We start from the raw sequence: 21,327 nt of genomic DNA on the forward strand, positions 1-21,327 counted from the left end.
GCAACACACTACTACACATATTGTCAGGATTTGGCCAGGATTGTTCCGGTTTTGGCCACTAGATGCCCCCATTGTGCTTTTTGGACCCTTTTGTTTTCCCTTGTTTCCAGTTATTTGCACTTGTGCCTCGTTTCCCTTAGCAGCCGCCGCCATGGCATCAGTCAACAACTTCAACTTGTGTGGAGCATGCGTTTATACAGTATAGTATCACTATATAAAGTATGTACAGTGTTGACTCGGATGCTAATCAGTCCATCTGAGACCTCTCAAAAAGCCAGACTAAAATAATACAGTTAGCGAGGGTAGCTACAAGTTAAGTAGTACTTGAAGTAGGCTACCCACACCTCACCCACAGACGCAAACAAACTATCAAGAACACCTAGCCCTGGCTTCACCATATAAGTTAGCTAGCTAGTTACCTAGCAAGCTAGACTGTTGGTTTATTAAAGCTATACTAATTTTTAGGATTTTCTCAAGTATTTAAATGGCTAGACAAATTCCTAATGTTGCTAGATAACAGGCATTTTCAATTAAACATTTCCAAGACCGTTCACTGAATTGTTCATTTAAATAACTTTAGCCAATTTATTAATTAGTCAATATAGTTAATTCAGAGATTCTTACCTTTGCCTCAAATTTTAAGCAGTCTCATCCAGATAATCATGACCCTGGTGAGTAATGTAAAGCTTAAGACAGGCATTTGTAGTTCTGTATTATTGCTAATTAGCATTTCATTTTTGGGGGATAAATACAGGCGGATATATTGAATTGTCACCTTGTCCGAGAGACATTTTTATACGGTTATCAAAACGTCACACCAGGGTAAGCCCACATGAAACACAGCTCTTATTTGAAGTGTTTTTTTAAATCCACAATGGATAAAATGAATGGTGAAAAAATGATTGGAACCATTTCCGTGTTTGACCGCTAGTTTTTATGGGTATTATGACTCATACTGTGGTAGACTATAGAGAACAGCCCAACAAACACACACACACACACTTGTGCCATGTAATGTAGATGACTGCACCGCCTATTTAATTTGACTTTTTTTTTTTTGTTAGGCAAATCATGTAATCAATGAGGTGGCCTGGTGGCTGGAGGGAGGTCTTTAAAAATAGGTAGATTCCAAAATGACACTACTAACAAGGACATAGTGGTCAATATCCCCCGCCTATGACAGGGGGCTAGGAGACCGGGGTTCAATTCCCTGACTGGAAGGAAACACTTGTCTGTTAGAAGACTCATTGTAAAGTACACTTGTCTTTACTCCTCTCTGAAGTGTGTGAGTTCAATAATTTTGAATGTAATCTTTTCTTCTCGTAGGTCAGGAGTACAGGATGTATAACACGTACGACGTGCACTTCTACGCTTCCTTTGCACTTATCATGCTATGGCCCAAACTAGCCCTCAGCCTGCAATATGACATTGGTGAGTAAAGCAGGGTCTGAATGTTATTGTGTGTGTGTGGTAGCGCGCTTCTGTCCTGGAGCATATGTGTTTGTGCGTGTTCACTATTTATGTATTCTTTTTCAGCTGGCAGTGTTGTTTCGTGTGACCCGACTGAAAGACTCCATCTGATGAGTGGCAGAAATTCTCCTGTGAAGGTTAAGAACGTAGTCCCTCACGACATAGGAGACCCAGGTATAGGGGAAACACACACATATTGTACCAATATTTACCAACAATTCATAAAGATATGGTCCTTCGAACCGGATTCATATTCATGAATTGTGATCCTTCAAGACAGATTCATATAAGTTATATTATCCCATACAGTGGTTGCTCCACTCAATTTTTTGCGATTATGCTGCGGTACTTAGAGGTCATTTGTGGTTTAGTATGGTACTGTGTCACCACTTCATTGCTCCAGACTAGCGCAGGGGGGACTTAAAGCACTGATTATGCTTTTGGGTCCTACTGTATCTCTAACTGAAAATGAATGGGGGACATAAACCTAAATAGAAACTGATAATTGTGCACAACTTCAGTATTACTTACTAAAACTGTTGTTACACAAAGATTTTTATTTTGCTCTTAATGTAGTACTGTAGCCCACTCCCGACCGGTCATGTTGTACAGTGCCTGAGTGGCGCAACGGTCGAAGACTCTGCATTGCAGTGCAAGCTGTGTTGCTACAGATGCTGGTTCACTGGGTAGCACAGAGCAATACTTTAAGGGGCATTGCACTAATAATGGCGCTGACTAGGGAAACATTCCCGCTGTTCTAGCAGGTATCGCTCTCCCTCTAAAAACAAATAAAAACTTAAATAATTGTTTTGGCCTTAACAAATATTATTTTGGCCTTTCAGATTACAATCGCTTTTTGTTTATTTGAAAACTAAATAACCTCCCAAATATCGTTATATATATATATTATTATTATTATTTTTATATATATATACACTGCTCAAAAAAATAAAGGGAACACTTAAACAACACAATGTAACTCCAAGTCAATCACACTTCTGTGAAATCAAACTGTCCACTTAGGAAGCAACACTGATTGACAATAAATTTCACATGCTGTTGTGCAAATGGAATAGGCAAAAGGTGGAAATTATAGGCAATTAGTAAGACACCCCCAAAAAAGGAATGGTTCTGCAGGTGGTGACCACACACCACTTCTCAGTTCCTATGCTTCCTGGCTGATGTTTTGGTCACTTTTGAATGCTGGCGGTGCTTTCACTCTAGTGGTAGCATGAGACGGAGTCTACAACCCACACAAGTGGCTCAGGTAGTGCAGTTCATCCAGGATGGCACATCAATGCGAGCTGTGGCAAAAAAGTTTGCTGTGTCTGTCAGCGTAGTGTCCAGAGAATGGAGGCGCTACCAGGAGACAGGCCAGTACATCAGGAGACGTGGAGGAGGCCGTAGGAGGGCAACAACCCAGCAGCAGGACCGCTACCTCCGCCTTTGTGCAAGGAGGTGCACTGCCAGAGCCCTGCAAAAAGACCTCCAGCAGTTAAGAACAAATTCTTATTTACAAGCATAGCCAACTCCTTCCTCCCAGTTGAGGAATTGAGCCCCGGTTTCCTGCGTGTCCGTGCACGACACAGGGATTCTTTAGCTAAATAGCCCAGTACTGTGTAGCCTACTCCCGACCGTCATGTTGTACAGCACCATATTTTCCGTTCCATCCTAATGGAAACCCAGAGTTTTTTTTTGTTTGTTTGTTTTTTCTTGGAATATAAACACCATAATATTGATCAAGTTAATCCCAAACTCTCTAAAAGTAATTGGAAAGGTAGATACAAATTTGTGACATTGTGGTTACCATAAAGAATGTAAACAAGATACTGTGTTTTTATTTACATTAGTGACGGACACCTGGTGACAGTTTGAAAACAGGTTTTCAAACACTTGTAGCCTATTTATCAGGACAATCGACTCTTTATAGCCCGGCTACTGTAGGTGTGAACATCCCCCTACCTGCAATGTATTCGATGCTTAAGTACTCTGAAGTGTTACATTTATAACTCAAAACAGTGGTATAGTTTTTTTCTTTATGCTTTTGTTAATTTCTTTTTTTGAAAGACATTCAAAATGCAGATGGTTATTTAAACTACATTTTAGTTGCACTTCCACCCTGCTCCACGACCACGGGTAAAACCTTGCAGAGCATCCCACACATGCTCAATGGGTGATTTGTCTGAGTTTGCAGGCCATGGAAGAACGGGGACATTTTCAGCTTTCAGGAATTGGGTAGAGATCCTTGCGACATGGGGCCATGTATCATCATGCTGAAACATGATGGCGGAGGATGAATGGCACAACAATGTGCCTAAGGATCTCGTCACGGTATATCTGTGCATTCAATTGCCATTGATAAAAATGCAATTGTGTTTGTTGTCCATAGCTTATGCCTGCCCATACCATAACCCCACCACCACCGTGAGGCTGGTTGGACGTACTGCCAAATTCTTTAAAAGAACATTGGAGGCAGCTTATGGTAGAGAAATTAACATTACATTCTCTGGCAGCAGCTCTTGGACATTCCTGCAGTCAGCAGGCCAATTCCACGCCCCCTCAAAACATGAGACATCTGTGGCTTTGTGTTGTGACAAAACCGCACATTTTAGAGTGGCCTTTTATTTTCACCATCACAAGGTGCACCTGTGTAATGATCATGCTGTTAAATCAGCTTCTTGATATGCCACACCTGACAGGTAGATGGATTATCTTGGCTAAGGAGCTCACTAACAGGGTTGTAATGAAATTTGTTTGCAAAACTTGAGAGAAATAAGCTTTTCTGGGATATTTTATTTCATCTCATGAAACATGGGACCAACACTTTACATGTTGAATTTGTTTGTTCAATTACACATTGGGTTTAATACTGGCACTGAATTCAGATATGTGCATGTAACTTGGATTTTGAGACATGCATTGAGTTATTTACATCCGGTTTGGAGCGAGCGGTCGCATTTGCATTCGCTCTGCAGGTAGTATAACTTTTCATTTCATTTTCATTTCATTTTCATTACATTTCATTATAGTACAACGGTTTAATTTGTCTAACCTTAGCAATTTCTTCTTAGCTAGCTACTTAGCCGTCTGTGTATAAAAGATAATTGCGTAATTATCGTATTCCGTCGTCTATCGTAGTCCACACTGCTATCTGCCCAGCAGCCAGCAAACGTCCACCGTCTACCGAATAGTAGTATAAACTTTTCATTACATTTCATTATAGTACAACGGTCTGATTTTCATTTTCACTACAGTACAACGGTTTGATTTGTTTGATCTTAGCTAGCTACATAGCCGTCTTTGCATCAAACATAATTGTGTAGTTATTGAGGTTCGCCAGCCAGCTATTTTCGCCCTAACGTAACGCAACGTAGCCAACACTGCTAGCTAGCCAGCTTGCCACCGAATAGCAGCATTGTAGAAACGAGTGCATTACAACGGAACGACTTGATCAGTGTAGTGTTGGCTGACTACACAGTTGTCTTTGCTATCTTTGATTTGTATTTGTTCGATCTTAGCTAGCTACTTAGCTGGCTACATAGCCGTCTTTGTATCGGTGATAATTGTGTAGTTATCAAGGTTCGCTAGCCAGGTATTCTCGCCCTAACGTAACGTAACGTAACGTAGTCAACCCTGCTAGCTAGCCAGCTAGCCACCGATTAGCAGCACTGTAGAAACGATTACATTACAACGGAACGACTTGACTTGTGTAGTGTTAGCTAGCTACATAGTTTTCTTTGCTATCTTTTTATCTAAGATAATTGTGTAGCTTTGAGTAATTATCGGTTAGCTAGCCAGCTATTTTTCGCCTGCCGCGCTGCCGTCCTCCTACCTAGCCAACACTGCTAGCTAGCCAACTTCTACCGAATAGCAGCACTGTAGAAACTTACATTACAACGGAACGACTTGATTAGCGTAGTGTTAGCTAGTTGTCTTTGCTGTCCTTGTATCCATGATAATTGTGTAGTTTAGAGAAATTTAGTGAAATTGTCGAGGTTACCTAGCCAGCTTCACTTTCAACAACGTAGCCACTGCTAGCCAGGCTACTTCACCAGCCAGCAGTACTATATCATTTTAGTCAATAAGATCTTGTATTTTATTTTTATTTTTTTGCAACGTAAGCTTAACTTTCTGAACATTCGAGACGTGTAGCCCACTTGTCATTCTAATCTCCTTTGCATTAGCGTAGCCTCTTCTGTAGCCTGTCAACCATGTGTCTGTCTATCCCTGTTCTCTCCTCTCTGCACAGACCATACAAACGCTTCACACCGCGTGGCCGCGCCCACCCTAACCTGGTGGTCCCAGCCCGCACGACCCACGTGGAGTTCCAGGTCTCCGGTAGCCTCTGGAACTGCCGATCTGCGGCCAACAAGGCAGAGCTCATCTCAGCCTATGCGTCCCTCCAGTCCCTCGACTTCCTGGCACTGACGGAAACATGGCTCACCACAGATAACACTGCTACTCCTACTGCTCTCTCTTCGTCTGCCCACGTGTTCTCGCACACCCCGAGACCTTCTGGTCAGCGGGGTGGTGGCACCGGGATCCTCATCTCTCCCAAGTGGTCATTCTCTCTTTCTCCCCTTACCCATCTGTCTATCGCCTCCTTTGAATTCCATGCTGTCACAGTTACCAGCCCTTTCAAGCTTAACATCCTTATCATTTATCGCCCTCCAGGTTCCCTTGGAGAGTTCATCAATGAGCTTGATGCCTTGATAAGCTCCTTTCCTGAGGACGGCTCACCTCTCACAGTTCTGGGTGACTTTAACCTCCCCATGTCTACCTTTGACTCATTCCTCTCTGCCTCCTTCTTTCCACTCCTCTCCTCTTTTGACCTCACCCTCTCACCTTCCCCCCCTACTCACAAGGCAGGCAATACGCTTGACCTCATCTTTACTAGATGCTGTTCTTCCACTAACCTCATTGCAACTCCCCTCCAAGTCTCCGACCACTACCTTGTATCCTTTTCCCTCTCGCTCTCATCCAACACTTCCCACACTGCCCCTACTCGGATGGTATCGCGCCGTCCCAACCTCCGCTCTCTCTCCCCCGCTACTCTCTCCTCTTCCATCCTATCATCTCTTCCCTCTGCCCAAACCTTCTCCAACCTATCTCCTGATTCTGCCTCCTCAACCCTCCTCTCCTCCCTTTCTGCATCCTTTGACTCTCTATGTCCCCTATCCTCCAGGCCGGCTCGGTCCTCCCCTCCCGCTCCGTGGCTCGACGACTCATTGCGAGCTCACAGAACAGGGCTCCGGGCAGCCGAGCGGAAATGGAGGAAAACTCGCCTCCCTGCGGACCTGGCATCCTTTCACTCCCTCCTCTCTACATTTTCCTCTTCTGTCTCTGCTGCTAAAGCCACTTTCTACCACTCTAAATTCCAAGCATCTGCCTCTAACCCTAGGAAGCTCTTTGCCACCTTCTCCTCCCTCCTGAATCCTCCTCCCCCCCCCCCCCCTCCTCCCTCTCTGCAGACGACTTCGTCAACCATTTTGAAAAGAAGGTCGACGACATCCGATCCTCGTTTGCTAAGTCAAACGACACCGCTGGTTCTGCTCACACTGCCCAACCCTGTGCTTTGACCTCCTTCTCCCCTCTCTCTCCAGATGAAATCTCGCGTCTTGTGACGGCCGGCCGCCCAACAACCTGCCCGCTTGACCCTATCCCCTCCTCTCTTCTCCAGACCATTTCCGGAGACCTTCTACCTTACCTCACCTCGCTCATCAACTCATCCTTGACCGCTGGCTACGTCCCTTCCGTCTTCAAGAGAGCGAGAGTTGCACCCCTTCTGAAAAAACCTACACTCGATCCCTCCCTCAACAACTACAGACCAGTATCCCTTCTTTCTTTTCTCTCCAAAACTCTTGAACGTGCCGTCCTTGGCCAGCTCTCCTGCTATCTCTCTCAGAATGACCTTCTTGATCCAAATCAGTCAGGTTTCAAGACTAGTCACTCAACTGAGACTGCTCTTCTCTGTATCACGGAGGCGCTCCGCACTGCTAAAGCTAACTCTCTCTCCTCTGCTCTCATCCTTCTAGACCTATCGGCTGCCTTCGATACTGTGAACCATCAGATCCTCCTCTCCACCCTCTCCGAGTTGGGCATCTCCGGCGCGGCCCACGCTTGGATTGCGTCCTACTTGACAGGTCGCTCCTACCAGGTGGCGTGGCGAGAATCTGTCTCCTCACCACGCGCTCTCACCACTGGTGTCCCCCAGGGCTCTGTTCTAGGCCCTCTCCTATTCTCGCTATACACCAAGTCACTTGGCTCTGTCATAACCTCACATGGTCTCTCCTATCATTGCTATGCAGACGACACACAATTAATCTTCTCCTTTCCCCCTTCTGATGACCAGGTGGCGAATCGCATCTCTGCATGTCTGGCAGACATATCAGTGTGGATGACGGATCACCACCTCAAGCTGAACCTCGGCAAGACGGAGCTGCTCTTCCTCCCGGGGAAGGACTGTCCGTTCCATGATCTCGCCATCACGGTTGACAACTCCATTGTGTCCTCCTCCCAGAGCGCTAAGAACCTTGGCGTGATCCTGGACAACACCCTGTCGTTCTCCACCAACATCAAGGCGGTGGCCCGTTCCTGTAGGTTCATGCTCTACAACATCCGCAGAGTACGACCCTGCCTCACACAGGAAGCGGCGCAGGTCCTAATCCAGGCACTTGTCATCTCCCGTCTGGATTACTGCAACTCGCTGTTGGCTGGGCTCCCTGCCTGTGCCATTAAACCCCTACAACTCATCCAGAACGCCGCAGCCCGCCTGGTGTTCAACCTTCCCAAGTTCTCTCACGTCACCCCGCTCCTCCGCTCTCTCCACTGGCTTCCAGTTGAAGCTCGCATCCGCTACAAGACCATGGTGCTTGCCTACGGAGCTGTGAGGGGAACGGCACCTCAGTACCTTCAGGCTCTGATCAGGCCCTACACCCAAACAAGGGCACTGCGTTCATCCACCTCTGGCCTGCTCGCCTCCCTACCACTGAGGAAGTACAGTTCCCGCTCAGCCCAGTCAAAACTGTTCGCTGCTCTGGCACCCCAATGGTGGAACAAACTCCCTCACGACGCCAGGACAGCGGAGTCAATCACCACCTTCCGGAGACACCTGAAACCCCACCTCTTCAAGGAATACCTAGGATAGGATAAAGCAATCCTTCTGCCCCCCCCCCCCCCCCTTAAAAGATCTAGATGCACTATTGTAAAGTGGCTGTTCCACTGGATGTCATAAGGTGAATGCACCAATTTGTAAGTCGCTCTGGATAAGAGCGTCTGCTAAATGACTTAAATGTAATGTAATGTAAATGTTATGACCACAGCGAGTTATGAGTTCAGATTTGATGTTATTTAAGAATTGGACCCTTTCTGCTTTTGTGATTTGTGTCTTAGTGAATCTGCATTGTCTTACGTTAAATAACATGTCTGCGTTCTGTACAGAGGTAGCCATCAGATAAAATGAGCGCATCAGTTGTGTTTATCTAGGGAGATTTATGTATCTTGTTTATTTATCTAACCTTTATTTTATATTTATATAATATTGTTTTTCTTTCTCACTTATTGTATATGTATGTGAAGCACTTTGAACTGCATGAATGAATTTGTGTCAAATCGCCAGTTGGCAACCCATCCCTTATGGGATTAATTGACACACAAACAAACATTACAATAATTCACTGATAAGTTTTCTTCCTGTGTTCTCTGCAGTGCACATCGCATAGAGAATAAAAATCAATACATAATAGTAAATAAGGTTATTCAAACAATTATTTTATCAGAAATGTGCTATATAAATAAAGTTTGATTTGATCTAGATGACGAGCCGTGGCAGCGTGTCAACGCCTACCTGATCCACGACACGGCCGACTGGAAGGACCTGAACCTGAAGTTTGTCCTGCAGGTCTACAGAGACTTCCACCTGACCCAGGACACACAGTACCTCCAGGATATGTGGCCCATCTGCCAGGTAGGAAGGAGTCTCAGATGATGAGTGCTGATAGGATCAGTTACATTAAGGATTGTGTTATTTAATAAATGTTATTATATCCTCTTCAGGCCGTGATGGAGTCAGAGATGAAGTTTGATACGGACGGAGACGGTCTGATAGAGAACTCAGGCTACGCCGACCAGACCTACGACGGATGGACCGCAACAGGACCTAGGTGAGAGCTGAGGAAAAGGGAGGGAGCTGGTAAATGGCGTGACATAACTTGTAACAAGACTCATTGTAGTAGAGGTTCCCACTAATGGCGAACAGGAAAAGACTAAGTCCGTTGACGGAGTTGTATTTTTAGCTGCTTCCCTGCCCCACCCCAGGGAGGTGAGACTGTGTTCTAAGGTCACATCAAAGAATTCAACTTCCTGTTTTCGACCAGGAATTATACTGCATGCATGTTTTAATGTATGAGGCGAGGTCACACCTGAGTTCCAGTTGTAATTTAAAGATTTCCATGTGTTACTTTTTTAGTGTTAGTTTATAGGAATTATAATCTGCTCTCTCCCTCTCCCAGTGCGTACTGTGGGGGTCTGTGGCTGGCCTCTGTGTGTGTGATGTGTAAGATGGCCAGGCTGGTGAACAATGAGGCTGTCTTCCAGCGCTTCAGAGACATACTAGACCGGGGGAGCGCTGCCTTCGACAAGCTGCTGTGGAATGGTCAGTACCTTATTTCTGCCTGTAGAGGGCGCACGTTCAGTAATGAATAGGGAGTAATGCTGCAATTATTGTTTTGTTACACATTCTTCAGCAATGTCACACATTTCTTGTGATGTTATGTGTTTTTAGAGTTTGAATTTAAGCCACAATTCTGTAGTAAACAACTAGCAACTAAACTTCTGGAATACTAATTAATTCTATTGTACATGAATCATAGACAAGCATACATTTATTGTCATTATACGAGAGTTCCATATGCTAGTGATGGTGTGGGGTCTGTGTCAGATATGTTATAGTTAGTATTCTTAATAAATGACTTCAGTCCTCGTTTAGTATAGTGGTCATGCGAGCCAGGGAGACCGGGCTTCAATTCCCTGACGGGTTGGATTTTTTGTTTCTGTCTTTGAGATAAGCCTCATAGTAAGAACACCATTCAGAGCCTGGCTTTAATTTAGCTGTATAATTAAGACTAAAAGCTGACTATATCTCTGTCTCTTCAGGCCAGTACTACAACTACGACAGTAGTGGGCAGGAGTTCTCCAACAGTGTGATGTCAGACCAGTGTGCCGGCCAGTGGTTCCTACGGGCATCTGGATTGGGAGATGGCCAGTTTCAGGTCAGATACAAAGCCAAGACATAAATAGTAATACTATTGTTGATTACTAAAACCCTAATAAAAAACGATTGACCAAACACGCGCCACAAACTAGGCAAACAGAGGAACATTTTGATCCTGATCAGACTGATGTTTCAACCTCCGCTGGTCTAGTAATGATTGTACTATGATTTTTATCTGATTTCTTACTGATTGGAATGTGACTTTGTTGCTTATATTCTCGTGTATTCCTTTTTTATCTTGCTGACTATGTAAAGTGACAAGGCCTTAAGTGCTTAAAATGACTTGTAATATTATTACTGTTAATGACATCCTGATTCAACATAGCATTCTGACCACACTGATTGAATCTAACTACACAAACAAAGCACTACCTCTCCCCCAGGCCTTTCCTAAGGAGAAGATTTGCAGTGCACTGAAGTCTGTGTTTGACCTGAACGTGATGAGTTTCGCTGGGGGTCAGATGGGTGCGGTCAACGGTATGAGGCCGGAGGGGGTACCTGACCACTCCAGTGTCCAGTCAGACGAGGTGTGGATCGGGGTGGTGTACGGACTGGCTGCTATTATGATCCATGAGGTGAGTGAGTGAGAAAGTCAGTATGAGGGGGGGGAAGCCTCCTGACCTTTTGAACAAACCTTTTAAGTAACGGTGACTAACCCCATTCCGTGGCAACCGTGACATTCAAACGAGGCTGAAATGAAAACTAATGGGACTGTAGCGACTGTGTTGACATTAAAATCTGGTGTGTGAACTATTCAAGCGTTGATTGACATAGTAATGGCTCTATAGTATTGCAGAAAAGTTGAAAAAACTGACCCCTCCGACGCTGTACGTTACATTGTGACGTGTCATGGCGTAACATACAGCACACATAAAAGCAACTAATTCTGTCTTACAGCCTCTCTCCACTAGGTGTAGCACTTCTCTCACTGTTTAAAAACAAGAAGGGGACAGGGTAAGGGGGGATACCTAGTAATTTTTGCATCATCACTGCAAGCTATCATGACTCTCAAAAGCTGCTGTTAGTTTCTGAAGATCACTTTAGCACCACCCTAAAAACCCAATTCGACACAAACCTTCAAATAGGTATGTAATGACAAATTCTATAAACTCTTTATAATGTTGTATTTACATTTTAGAGGCTATAAGGTGATAAAAAAAGCCGTTTCCCCACACGACATCTCTCCTTCTCACTATCACGCAATAGTTTTGCTTCCCTACCCGCCATGTTTAAAAAGACCCGACGGAGCTCATTGTCTTCTTGAATCATGCAGAGATGGGCATCATGGAGTAGAGGTCGACAGATTTTATGATTTTTCAACGCCGATACCCATTATTGGAGGACCAAAAAAAGCTGATGCTGATTTGTGTATATATATATTTCTAATAATGACAATTACAACAATAATGAATGATGAACACTTTTATTTTAACTTAATATAATACATCAATAAAATCAATTTAGTCTCAAATAATGAAACATGTTCAATTTGGTTTAAATAATGCAAAAACAAAGTGTTGGAGAAGAAAGTAAAAGTGCAATATGTGCCATGTAAAAAAAAATTACGTTTAAGTTCCTTGCTCAGAACATATGAAAGCTGGTGGTTCCTTTTTAACATGAGTCTTCAATATTCCCAGGTAAGAAGTTTTAGGTTGTAGTTATTATAGGACTTTTTCTCTCTAACATTTGTATTTCATATACCTTCGACTATTGGATGTTCTAATAGGTACTTTAGTATTGCCAGCCTAATCTCGGGAGTTGATGGGTTTGAAGTCATAAACAGCGCAATGCTTGAAGCACAGGGAAGAGCTCCTGGCAAATGCAGAAAAGTGCTGTTTGAATGAATGCTTACGAGCCTACCACCGCTCAGTCAGACTGCTCTATCTAATCATAGACTTAGTTATAACATAATAACACACAGAAATACGAGCCTTAGGTCATTAATATGGTCAAATCCGGAAACTATCATTTCGAAAACAAAACGCTTATTCTTTCAGTAAAATACGGAACTGTTCTGTATTTTATATAACGGGTGGCATCCCTAAGTCTAAATATTGCTGTTACATTGCACAACCATAAATATGTACAATTCTGGCAAATTAATTACGATCTTTGTTAGGAAGAAATGGTCTTCACACAGTTCGCAACGAGCCAGGCGGCCCAAACTGCTGCATATACCCTGACTCTGTTGCACAGAACGCAAGAGAAGTGACGGAATTTCCCTTGTTAAAAGAAATTCATGTTAGCAGGCAATATTAACTAAATATGCAGGTTTAAAAATATATACTTGTGTATTGATTTTAAGAAAGGCGTTGCTGTTTTGGTGCAACGACAGTGCTTTTTTTTCACAACTGCGCTTGTTAAATCATCACCCGTTTGGCGAGGTAGGCTGTGATTCAATGATAAATTAACGGGCACCGCATTGATTATATGCAACGCAGGACAAGCTAGATAACTAGTAATATCATCAACCATGTGTAGTTAACTAGTGATTATGTTAAGATTGATTGTTTTTTATAAGATACGTTTAATGCTAGCTAGCACCTTACCTTGGCTCCTTGCTGCACTCGCATAACAGGTGGTCAGCCTGCCACGCAGTCTCCTCGTGGAGTGCAATGTAATCGGCTATAATCAGTGTCTAAAAATGCCGATTACCGATTGTTATGAAAATTTGAAATCGGCCCTCATTAATCGTCCATTTCCGATTAATCGGTCGACCTCCATGAAGGTCTCGTCATTGTTCTTTACAATGGTATTGATATTACAGTTGATCTGGAAGTATTATGTTTTTTGGGTGCTAAAATAATGTCAATTGTACGGACCAGTGCGATATACAAAAGTGATTTAGTTCATGTTACTACAAACTTTTTTTCGGTCAGTCTGTCATTTCAGGAAATTCAACAAATAATTCAAAATGTAACATTTTCAGATATGACATCCAATCCTCTCCCATCTTCCACATTTTCAAACCAAAATATCTTACCTCTAAACCCACCTCTATGTACTATGTCAATCCAATCGATTTATCAATTTACCAATTATGGAAAACCAATATCTCACCTCTGAACCCCTCTCTCTGTGTCAGGGTATGTTGGAGGAGGGTCTACGTACAGCAGAGGGCTGCTACCGGACGGTGTGGGAGCGTCTGGGCATGGCCTTTCAGACCCCGGAGGCCTACTGTGAGAAGGGCATCTACCGCTCCCTGGCCTACATGAGGCCTCTCAGCATCTGGGCCATGCAGCTAGCCCTGGATACCTCCCAACCACGAGACCAGGCCCCCCAGACCACCACCACACCTACTGACCAGGCCCCCCAGACCACCACCACTATACCAACTGTGACTGAGGGAGAACCAGGACAGAAGGAGAGTCAGTACCAGGGTCACATTCAGTAATCTAAACGTTATCGAAGGTAGCTGATTGCACCACAGAGACTGAGTTGCTGGGACAGGGACAGAGGGGATACCAGAGGAAGATCTCAAGGCGAGAGAGGACATGAGGAGTATACAATTGTCTTTTTCTCAAAACCCATTGGATAAGAAAGCCAGAGGTCCCTTCCCTCTTACCTTCTCCCAATGGGTTTTGAGAAGGAGGGGATGGGAGGACATGAGTATACAATTGAGATCTTCCCAATGAGAGGAGGAGAGTCTGGACTAGGACCATGTTCAGAAGCCTAAATGTTGTTGAAAGATGCATATAGAACTGTTATGAATGGACCCGAGAGGAATTATTCTGTCAGAGAGGGGTGTTAGTTCTACGTAACATATATTTTTATCAGAAAATGCCACAACGTTGTGCCCTGCTGAACACGTCCCTGGACCAGACTGGTGTGGATGAGGAGAGACCGGAAAAAAGGGGTTGTCCCAGAACTGAGGCAGTCGAACTGAAGAACTACAACATTTGATTCTCTAAAGATTTCAAGTTCCAGAATCTAATGACTGAAACTTTCCGTCTGGCTGTCTGTCATCTCATTCTACATGGAGTTTACAATGCAACTTCCTGTTCCACTGGTTGTCTCTGTAGACAGACACACACACACACACACACACACACACACACACACACACACACACACACACACACACACACACACACACACACACACACACACACACACACACACACACACACACAACCATAAATACTCAAGCTTGCATCTACAGAACAAAACAAGCTCATATACAAAGTGTGACAATGACTCTGTATATCACTGTAGCAGCTATAATCAAATTAGTCTGAATTTGAATGAGAATATGTTTATTATTTCAGACTTCTACTGGTAGGTTTAACCAATGGTAGACTGAGTCCAGAAGTCTAGAAGACTTAGACTTGATAAAAATCGGTATTTGAAGATTGTTATTCTTTATTTCTATATGTTTGAATGCTGTATAAAGTGTTGAAAAAAGCAAAAGTTGTCTGAATCTTTTTTACTGAGTTTTGTAGTAATGGGGGGGAAATCCATACAGTTCAAGGAGGGGATACTGCCCACTACTAAGGAGGACTGAGCGTGTACTGGAATTCTACCAATGTGCATCAGTTAATCACACAACAGCATCCCGTTCCACTGGTTGTCCATATAAGTACACACTCTAGGGACTGTCATGGTTATTTGAGTTTATTCAAGTTTTTTTCTAAATTATATTATCATTGAGACATTACATACAGGGATATACCATGACAATTGAAATTATTTAATAAAAACAAACTTTTGAATTTAGTTTTGATGACTGGTAAAAAAATATATATATTATTTATTTATTTTTTTTGCGTTTTTTGAACGTCGACTATCCGGATACCAGGGGGGGAAAAGTCATCTGAATTGTTAAATAATTAAAAATGCCCATCCCTAACAAACACACAAAATACCAACATTTTCCTATAAACAAGTCCAGCGCACACTTTAAACACACATCCAATGAGACAAATACATTCATTTGAATTTTCTCAAAGTTGGTGATATACAGTGATTTATCGTAATGTGGTTGCTGAAAATGATCTAGCAGTCTAACAAAAGAGTGGATAATAGATTCTGAATGTATTGTTCCACAAAGCAAATTTTTATATATATATATATAAATGATATAGTCCGTCAAGCCAGATTATTACATATTGATGATATGGTCCTTCGAGCCGGATTCATATACGACGGCCCTCAAAGAACTTCACTGGACTTTAAACAAACTGGGAAACCACATATCCTGAGGCTCCACACTTCAAGATTGTTTTGATCACGCGGACTAGGACATGTTCCGGGTAGCCTCCGAGAATAATATCGACGTATAAACTGATTCGGTGAGTGAGTTTATAAGGAAGTGCATAGGAGATGTTGTACCCACTGTGACTATTAAAACCAACCCTAACCAGAAACCGTGGATAGATGACGGCATTCGCGCAAACAAAGCGCAAACCACAGCATTTAACCATGGAAAGGTGACTGGGATTATGTTTGAATACAAGCAGTGTAGTTATTCCCTCCGCAAGGCAATCAAACAAGCAAAATGTCAGTATAGAGACAAAGTGGAGTCGCAATTCAACGGCTCAGCCACGAGACGTATGTGGCAGGGACTACAGACAATCAAGGAGTACAAAAAGAAAACTAGTCACGTGGCGGACACTGGTGTCTTGCTTCCGGTCAAACTAAACAGCTTCTTCAACCGCTTTGAGGATAACAGAGTGCCACTGATGTGGCCCGCTACTAAGGACTGTGGACTCTCTTTCTCCGTAGCCGACGTGAGTAAGACATTTAAGCGTGTTAACCCTCACAAGGCTGATGGCCCAGACGGCATACCTAGCCATGTCCTCAGAGCATGCGCAGTCCAGCTGGCTGGATTGTTTACGTACATATTCAATCTCTCCCTATCCCAGTCTGCGGTCCCCACATGCTTCAAGCTACCATTGTTCCTGTATTCTCTGTATATATCAATGATGTTGCTCTTACTGCGGGCGATTCCCTGATCCACCTCTACGCAGACGACACCATTCTGTATACTTCTGGCCCTTCCTTGGACACTGTGCTATCTAACCTCCAAACGAGCTTCAATGCCATACAACACTCCTTCCGTGGCCTCCAACTGCTCTTAAACGCTAGTAAAACCAAATGCATGCTTTTCAACCGGTCGCTGCCTGCACCCGCACGCCCGACTAGCATCACTACCCTGGATGGTTCCGACCTAGAATATGTGGACATCTATAAATACCTAGGTGTCTGGCTAGACTGCAAACTCTCCTTCCAGACTCATATCAAACATCTCCAATCCAAAATCAAATCTAGAGTCGGCTTTCTATTTCGCAACAAAGCCTCCTTCACTCACGCCGCCAAACTTACCCTAGTAAAACTGACTATCCTACCGATCCTCGACTTCGGCGATGTCATCTACAAAATAGCTTCCAATACTCTACTCAGCAAACTGGATGCAGTTTATCACAGTGCCATCCGTTTTGTTACTAAAGCACCTTATACCACCCACCACTGTGACCTGTATGCTCTAGTCGGCTGGCCCTCGCTACATGTTCGTCGTCAGACCCACTGGCTCCAGGTCATCTACAAGGCTATGCTAGGTAAAGCGCCGCCTTATCTCAGTTCACTGGTCACGATGGCAACACCCACCCGTAACACGCGCTCCAGCAGGTGTATCTCACTGATCATCCCTAAAGCCAAAACCTCATTTGGCAGCCTTTCCTTCCAGTTCTCTCCTGCCTGCGACTGGAACGAATTGCAAAAATCTCTGAAATTGCAGACTTTTATCTCCCTCAACAACTTTAAACATCTGCTATCTGAGCAGCTAACCGATCGCTGCAGCTGTACATAGTCCATCGGTATATAGCCCACCCAATTTACCTACCTCATCCCCATACTGTTTTTATTTATTTACTTTTCTGCTCTTTTGCACACCAGTATCTCTACTTGCACATGATCATCTGATGATTTTTCACCCCAGTGTTAATCTGCTAAATTGTAATTATTTGCTCCTATGGCCTATTTATTGCCTACCTCCTCATGCCTTTTGCACACATTGTATATAGAATCTCTTTTTTTTCCTACTATGTTATTGACTTGTTTATTGTTTACTCCATGTGTAACTCTGTGTTGTTGTCTGTTCACACTGCTATGCTTTATCTTGGCCAGGTCGCAGTTGCAAATGAGAACTTGTTCTCAACTAGCCTACCTGGTTAAATAAAGGTGAAATAAATAAAAAATAAAATATCCAAAAAAGCAAAGGTAACTGAACTAAATGCCTAACGCCCCATAGCACTCACTTCTGTCATCATGAAGTGCTTTGAGAGACTAGTCAAGGATCATATCATCTCTACCTTACCAGTCACCCTGGACCCACTTTGATTTGTTTACCGCCCCAATAGATCCACAGATGATGCAATCGCCATCGCACTGCACACTGCCCTATCCCATCTGAATAATATTACCTAATATTACCTTGAATGCTCCATCTGATATGAGCTCTCGAAATAGTGGCCTAGGAATTATTCATTTGAATGCTAGAAGCTTGATCCAAAAGCTAGATTTGATTGAAATACTGGTCTCACAATCACATGCTGACATAATGATTATATCTGAATCCTGGTTCTGTGTCTCTGTTCCAGACTCAGATGTTCTGTTAGCTGGTTACAATATCTACAGAGCAGACAGAGTGGGTAGAGGTAGACTCAGATGTTCTGTTAGCTGGTTACAATATCTACAGAGCAGACAGAGTGGGTAGAGGTAGACTCAGATGTTCTGTTAGCTGGTTATAATGTCTACAGAGCAGACCGAGTGGGTAGAGGTAGACTCAGATGTTCTGTTAGCTGGGTATAATGTCTACAGAGCAGACAGAGTGGGTAGAGGTAGACTCAGATGTTCTGTTAGCTGGGTATAATGTCTACAGAGCAGACAGAGTGGGTAAAGGAGGAGGTATTGCCATATATGTTAAATGCAACCTAGATGTCACTGTGTCCATTTCAACTTCTGTTCTGAAACAGTATGAATGCTTAGTTCTAAATGTGGTCCTTGGTCATAATGCACTATTAACGCTAGCGGGAGTTTATCGCCCACCCTCAGCTCCGGTATCTGCACTAAGCAAATTGTTTGAGTTAATGTCTAATTATGTAAACTCTGAATTATTGATTATCGGAGATCTCAATCTGGACTGGCTGATGCCAGCATCGTTTAAATTAAAAGATATTTGTAACGAACTAAATCTTACTCAACTAACAACTATACCTACCCGTCCTAATCCAAAATACCCCCAAAAATCTACATTAATAGACCTTATCTTAACAAATACACCTCACAAATATATAGCTAGTGGGTTATTTGCTAATGACATCAGCGACCAGTGCCCTATTGCATATATCAGAGATACTAGGCTAAAAAACCCTGACCCACGTATAATTCTAAAGAGAAATTATAAACACTTCTCAGAGCAAGCCTTTATCCATGACCTTTATTATTCAGAGCTTTTATCCGTAAACTGCATAATGGACCCAGTTTTAGCCTTCTCTTTCTTTTCATCTATTTTTACCTTCATGGCTGATAAACACGCCCCGTTAAAGCGATTTAGGGTAAAAAATCGAACTAATCCTTGGTTCTCCTGTGATTTGAAAATCCCTTTTCTGCTAAAGAATCAAGCATGGGCCTTGGCGAGGAAAACTGGCGAAACAGCTGATTGGCTGCTTTTTAGGTAATTGAGAAATAAATGGACCGGAGGAATAAAAAAGGCAAAATCTAGGTATTTTCTTGATGCTATGACAGTCTGCTGGTGATCCCGCTAAATTCTGGAAAACTGTCAACTCACTTCAATTAAGAAACTCCTTGACTTCCCTGCCGAAGCAAATTACATCGGAATCTGGGATCATCAGTGACCTAACTGAAATTTGTGATGTTTTTAATAAGCATTTTATTTCTGCTGGTTTTCTTTTTGAAAGAAAAAATGGCCAACATGATCCTGACCGGTCTATTGTTTCAGCCCCTCGGCCTTTAGCTGATGTGGAAAACAGTAAGCCGGTTTTTAATTTTCAAAAAGTCACAGAAGATGAGGTCTTATCTGCACTATCTGCTGTAGATTCTAAGAAATCATTAGGCACTGACAATCTGGATCCATATTTACTCAAGTGTGCGGCACCTATTATTGCTGGTGTAGTGACGCATATTTTTTATCAAACATTTGTCGTAGGAAAGATTCCTAAATCTTGGAAAACAGCTTTTGTTTTACCACTGCTCAAGGGAGGTGATGGTAGTGAATTGGATAATTATCGGCCCATCTCTAAGCTCTCCTGTTTGGCTAAAATTCTAGAGTCACTGGTGAATAGGCAACTACAATCTTTTTTAACTGTTAACAATACTCTTTCTAGTAATCAATCTGGCTTTAGACCTAAACACAGTACTATTACGGCCACTGTACGTGTTGTAAATTATATTACTAATGCCCTAGATAATAGAAAGTACTGTGCCGCCTTGTTCATAGATTTATCTAAAGCTTTTGACACTGTAGACCATGCGATACTTTTGGGTAAACTGTCGTCAATAGAACTGGGATCGGATGCCTGTTGTTGGTTTCATGACTATCTAAATGATAGAAGTCAGGCTGTTAGATTCGACGGCATCCAGTCAGAGCTATTGGAGTTGGATAAAGGGGTCCCACAAGGTCCTATACTTGGTCCATTACTGTTCACTCTCTACATGAACAATATCGGTGATGAGATAAGAAAGTGTCAAATTCATTTATATGCTGATGACACTGTCATGTACTCTATCGCTTCAACGGCTGACCAAGCATTATCACTATTGGAGACAGATTTTAAGATATTACAAGGGTCTTTTATACAGCTGAAACTTGTTTTAAATGCAAAGAAAACACATTTATGATTTTTAATAGGTTCAAAAAGTTGGTTGTAAATACACTTGCACTTATGAGCTTAGATGGTTCTCGAATTAATCAATCCAATGGTTGGATGATAAACTGTCTTTTAAAATGCATATTGACGAACTTTGTAAACGGCTAAAAATCAAGCTAGGCTTCCTCTATAGAAACAGGAGATGCTTGTCCTCTACAAATAGAAGACAAATTGTGCAAGCTACTTTTATGTCTGTTATAGATTATGGGGATATTATTTACATGCATTCTACGGCATCAAGACTTAAATCGCTGGATGCTACTTTTCATTGCGCACTTAGGTTTATTACGGGTAATAGCTACAGAACTCACCACTATGTTTTATATCATAATGTGGGTTGGACTTCGCTGTCCGTGAGACGAGAACAACATGCTCTCGTGTTTGACTATAAAGCACTTCTGAATAAGCTACCTTCTTATTTATCATCACTCATCAACATTAGAATTATAATTCCTAAAACCAGATCTCAAGCATGGATTACACTTGAGGCCCATGCGATTTCCACAGAGTTGGGCTTTAGGAGCTGCCTTTTCCTGTTACGCTCCTTGCCTATGGAATAGCCTGCAGACTAAACTTAAACTTGAGACTCTTGTCCCTCTTGCTCATTTTAAATATTTATTAGAGCATTTTTATTTTTGTATTGCTTGTAACTGTTTCGGGTAATGCAAGTTATTGTGCTGTTAGTAGAATAACCTATGT

The 21,327-nt window shown here is 42.8% G+C and overlaps 1 protein-coding gene across 3 annotated transcripts in view; it reads left to right on the forward strand.

Annotated features, from left to right (window-relative positions):
* Positions 1 to 15,151, forward strand: part of gba2 (glucosidase, beta (bile acid) 2) — a 35,750-nt gene extending 20,599 nt beyond the window's left edge. For all 3 annotated transcript variants that reach the window (XM_055900953.1, XM_055900954.1, XM_055900955.1), the window contains exons 11-18: positions 1,327 to 1,431; positions 1,537 to 1,644; positions 9,285 to 9,436; positions 9,526 to 9,632; positions 9,981 to 10,123; positions 10,624 to 10,739; positions 11,125 to 11,316; positions 13,827 to 15,151. In XM_055900953.1, the coding sequence (XP_055756928.1) occupies positions 1,327 to 1,431; positions 1,537 to 1,644; positions 9,285 to 9,436; positions 9,526 to 9,632; positions 9,981 to 10,123; positions 10,624 to 10,739; positions 11,125 to 11,316; positions 13,827 to 14,135 (1,232 nt within the window). In that variant the 3' untranslated portion in view covers positions 14,136 to 15,151. The remainder of the gene's footprint in view (positions 1 to 1,326; positions 1,432 to 1,536; positions 1,645 to 9,284; positions 9,437 to 9,525; positions 9,633 to 9,980; positions 10,124 to 10,623; positions 10,740 to 11,124; positions 11,317 to 13,826) is intronic.
* Positions 15,152 to 21,327: the final 6,176 nt, after the last annotated feature.

Source organism: Salvelinus fontinalis, chromosome 36 (genome assembly GCF_029448725.1).
Source record: "Salvelinus fontinalis isolate EN_2023a chromosome 36, ASM2944872v1, whole genome shotgun sequence".
NCBI classification, from domain to species: domain Eukaryota; kingdom Metazoa; phylum Chordata; class Actinopteri; order Salmoniformes; family Salmonidae; genus Salvelinus; species Salvelinus fontinalis.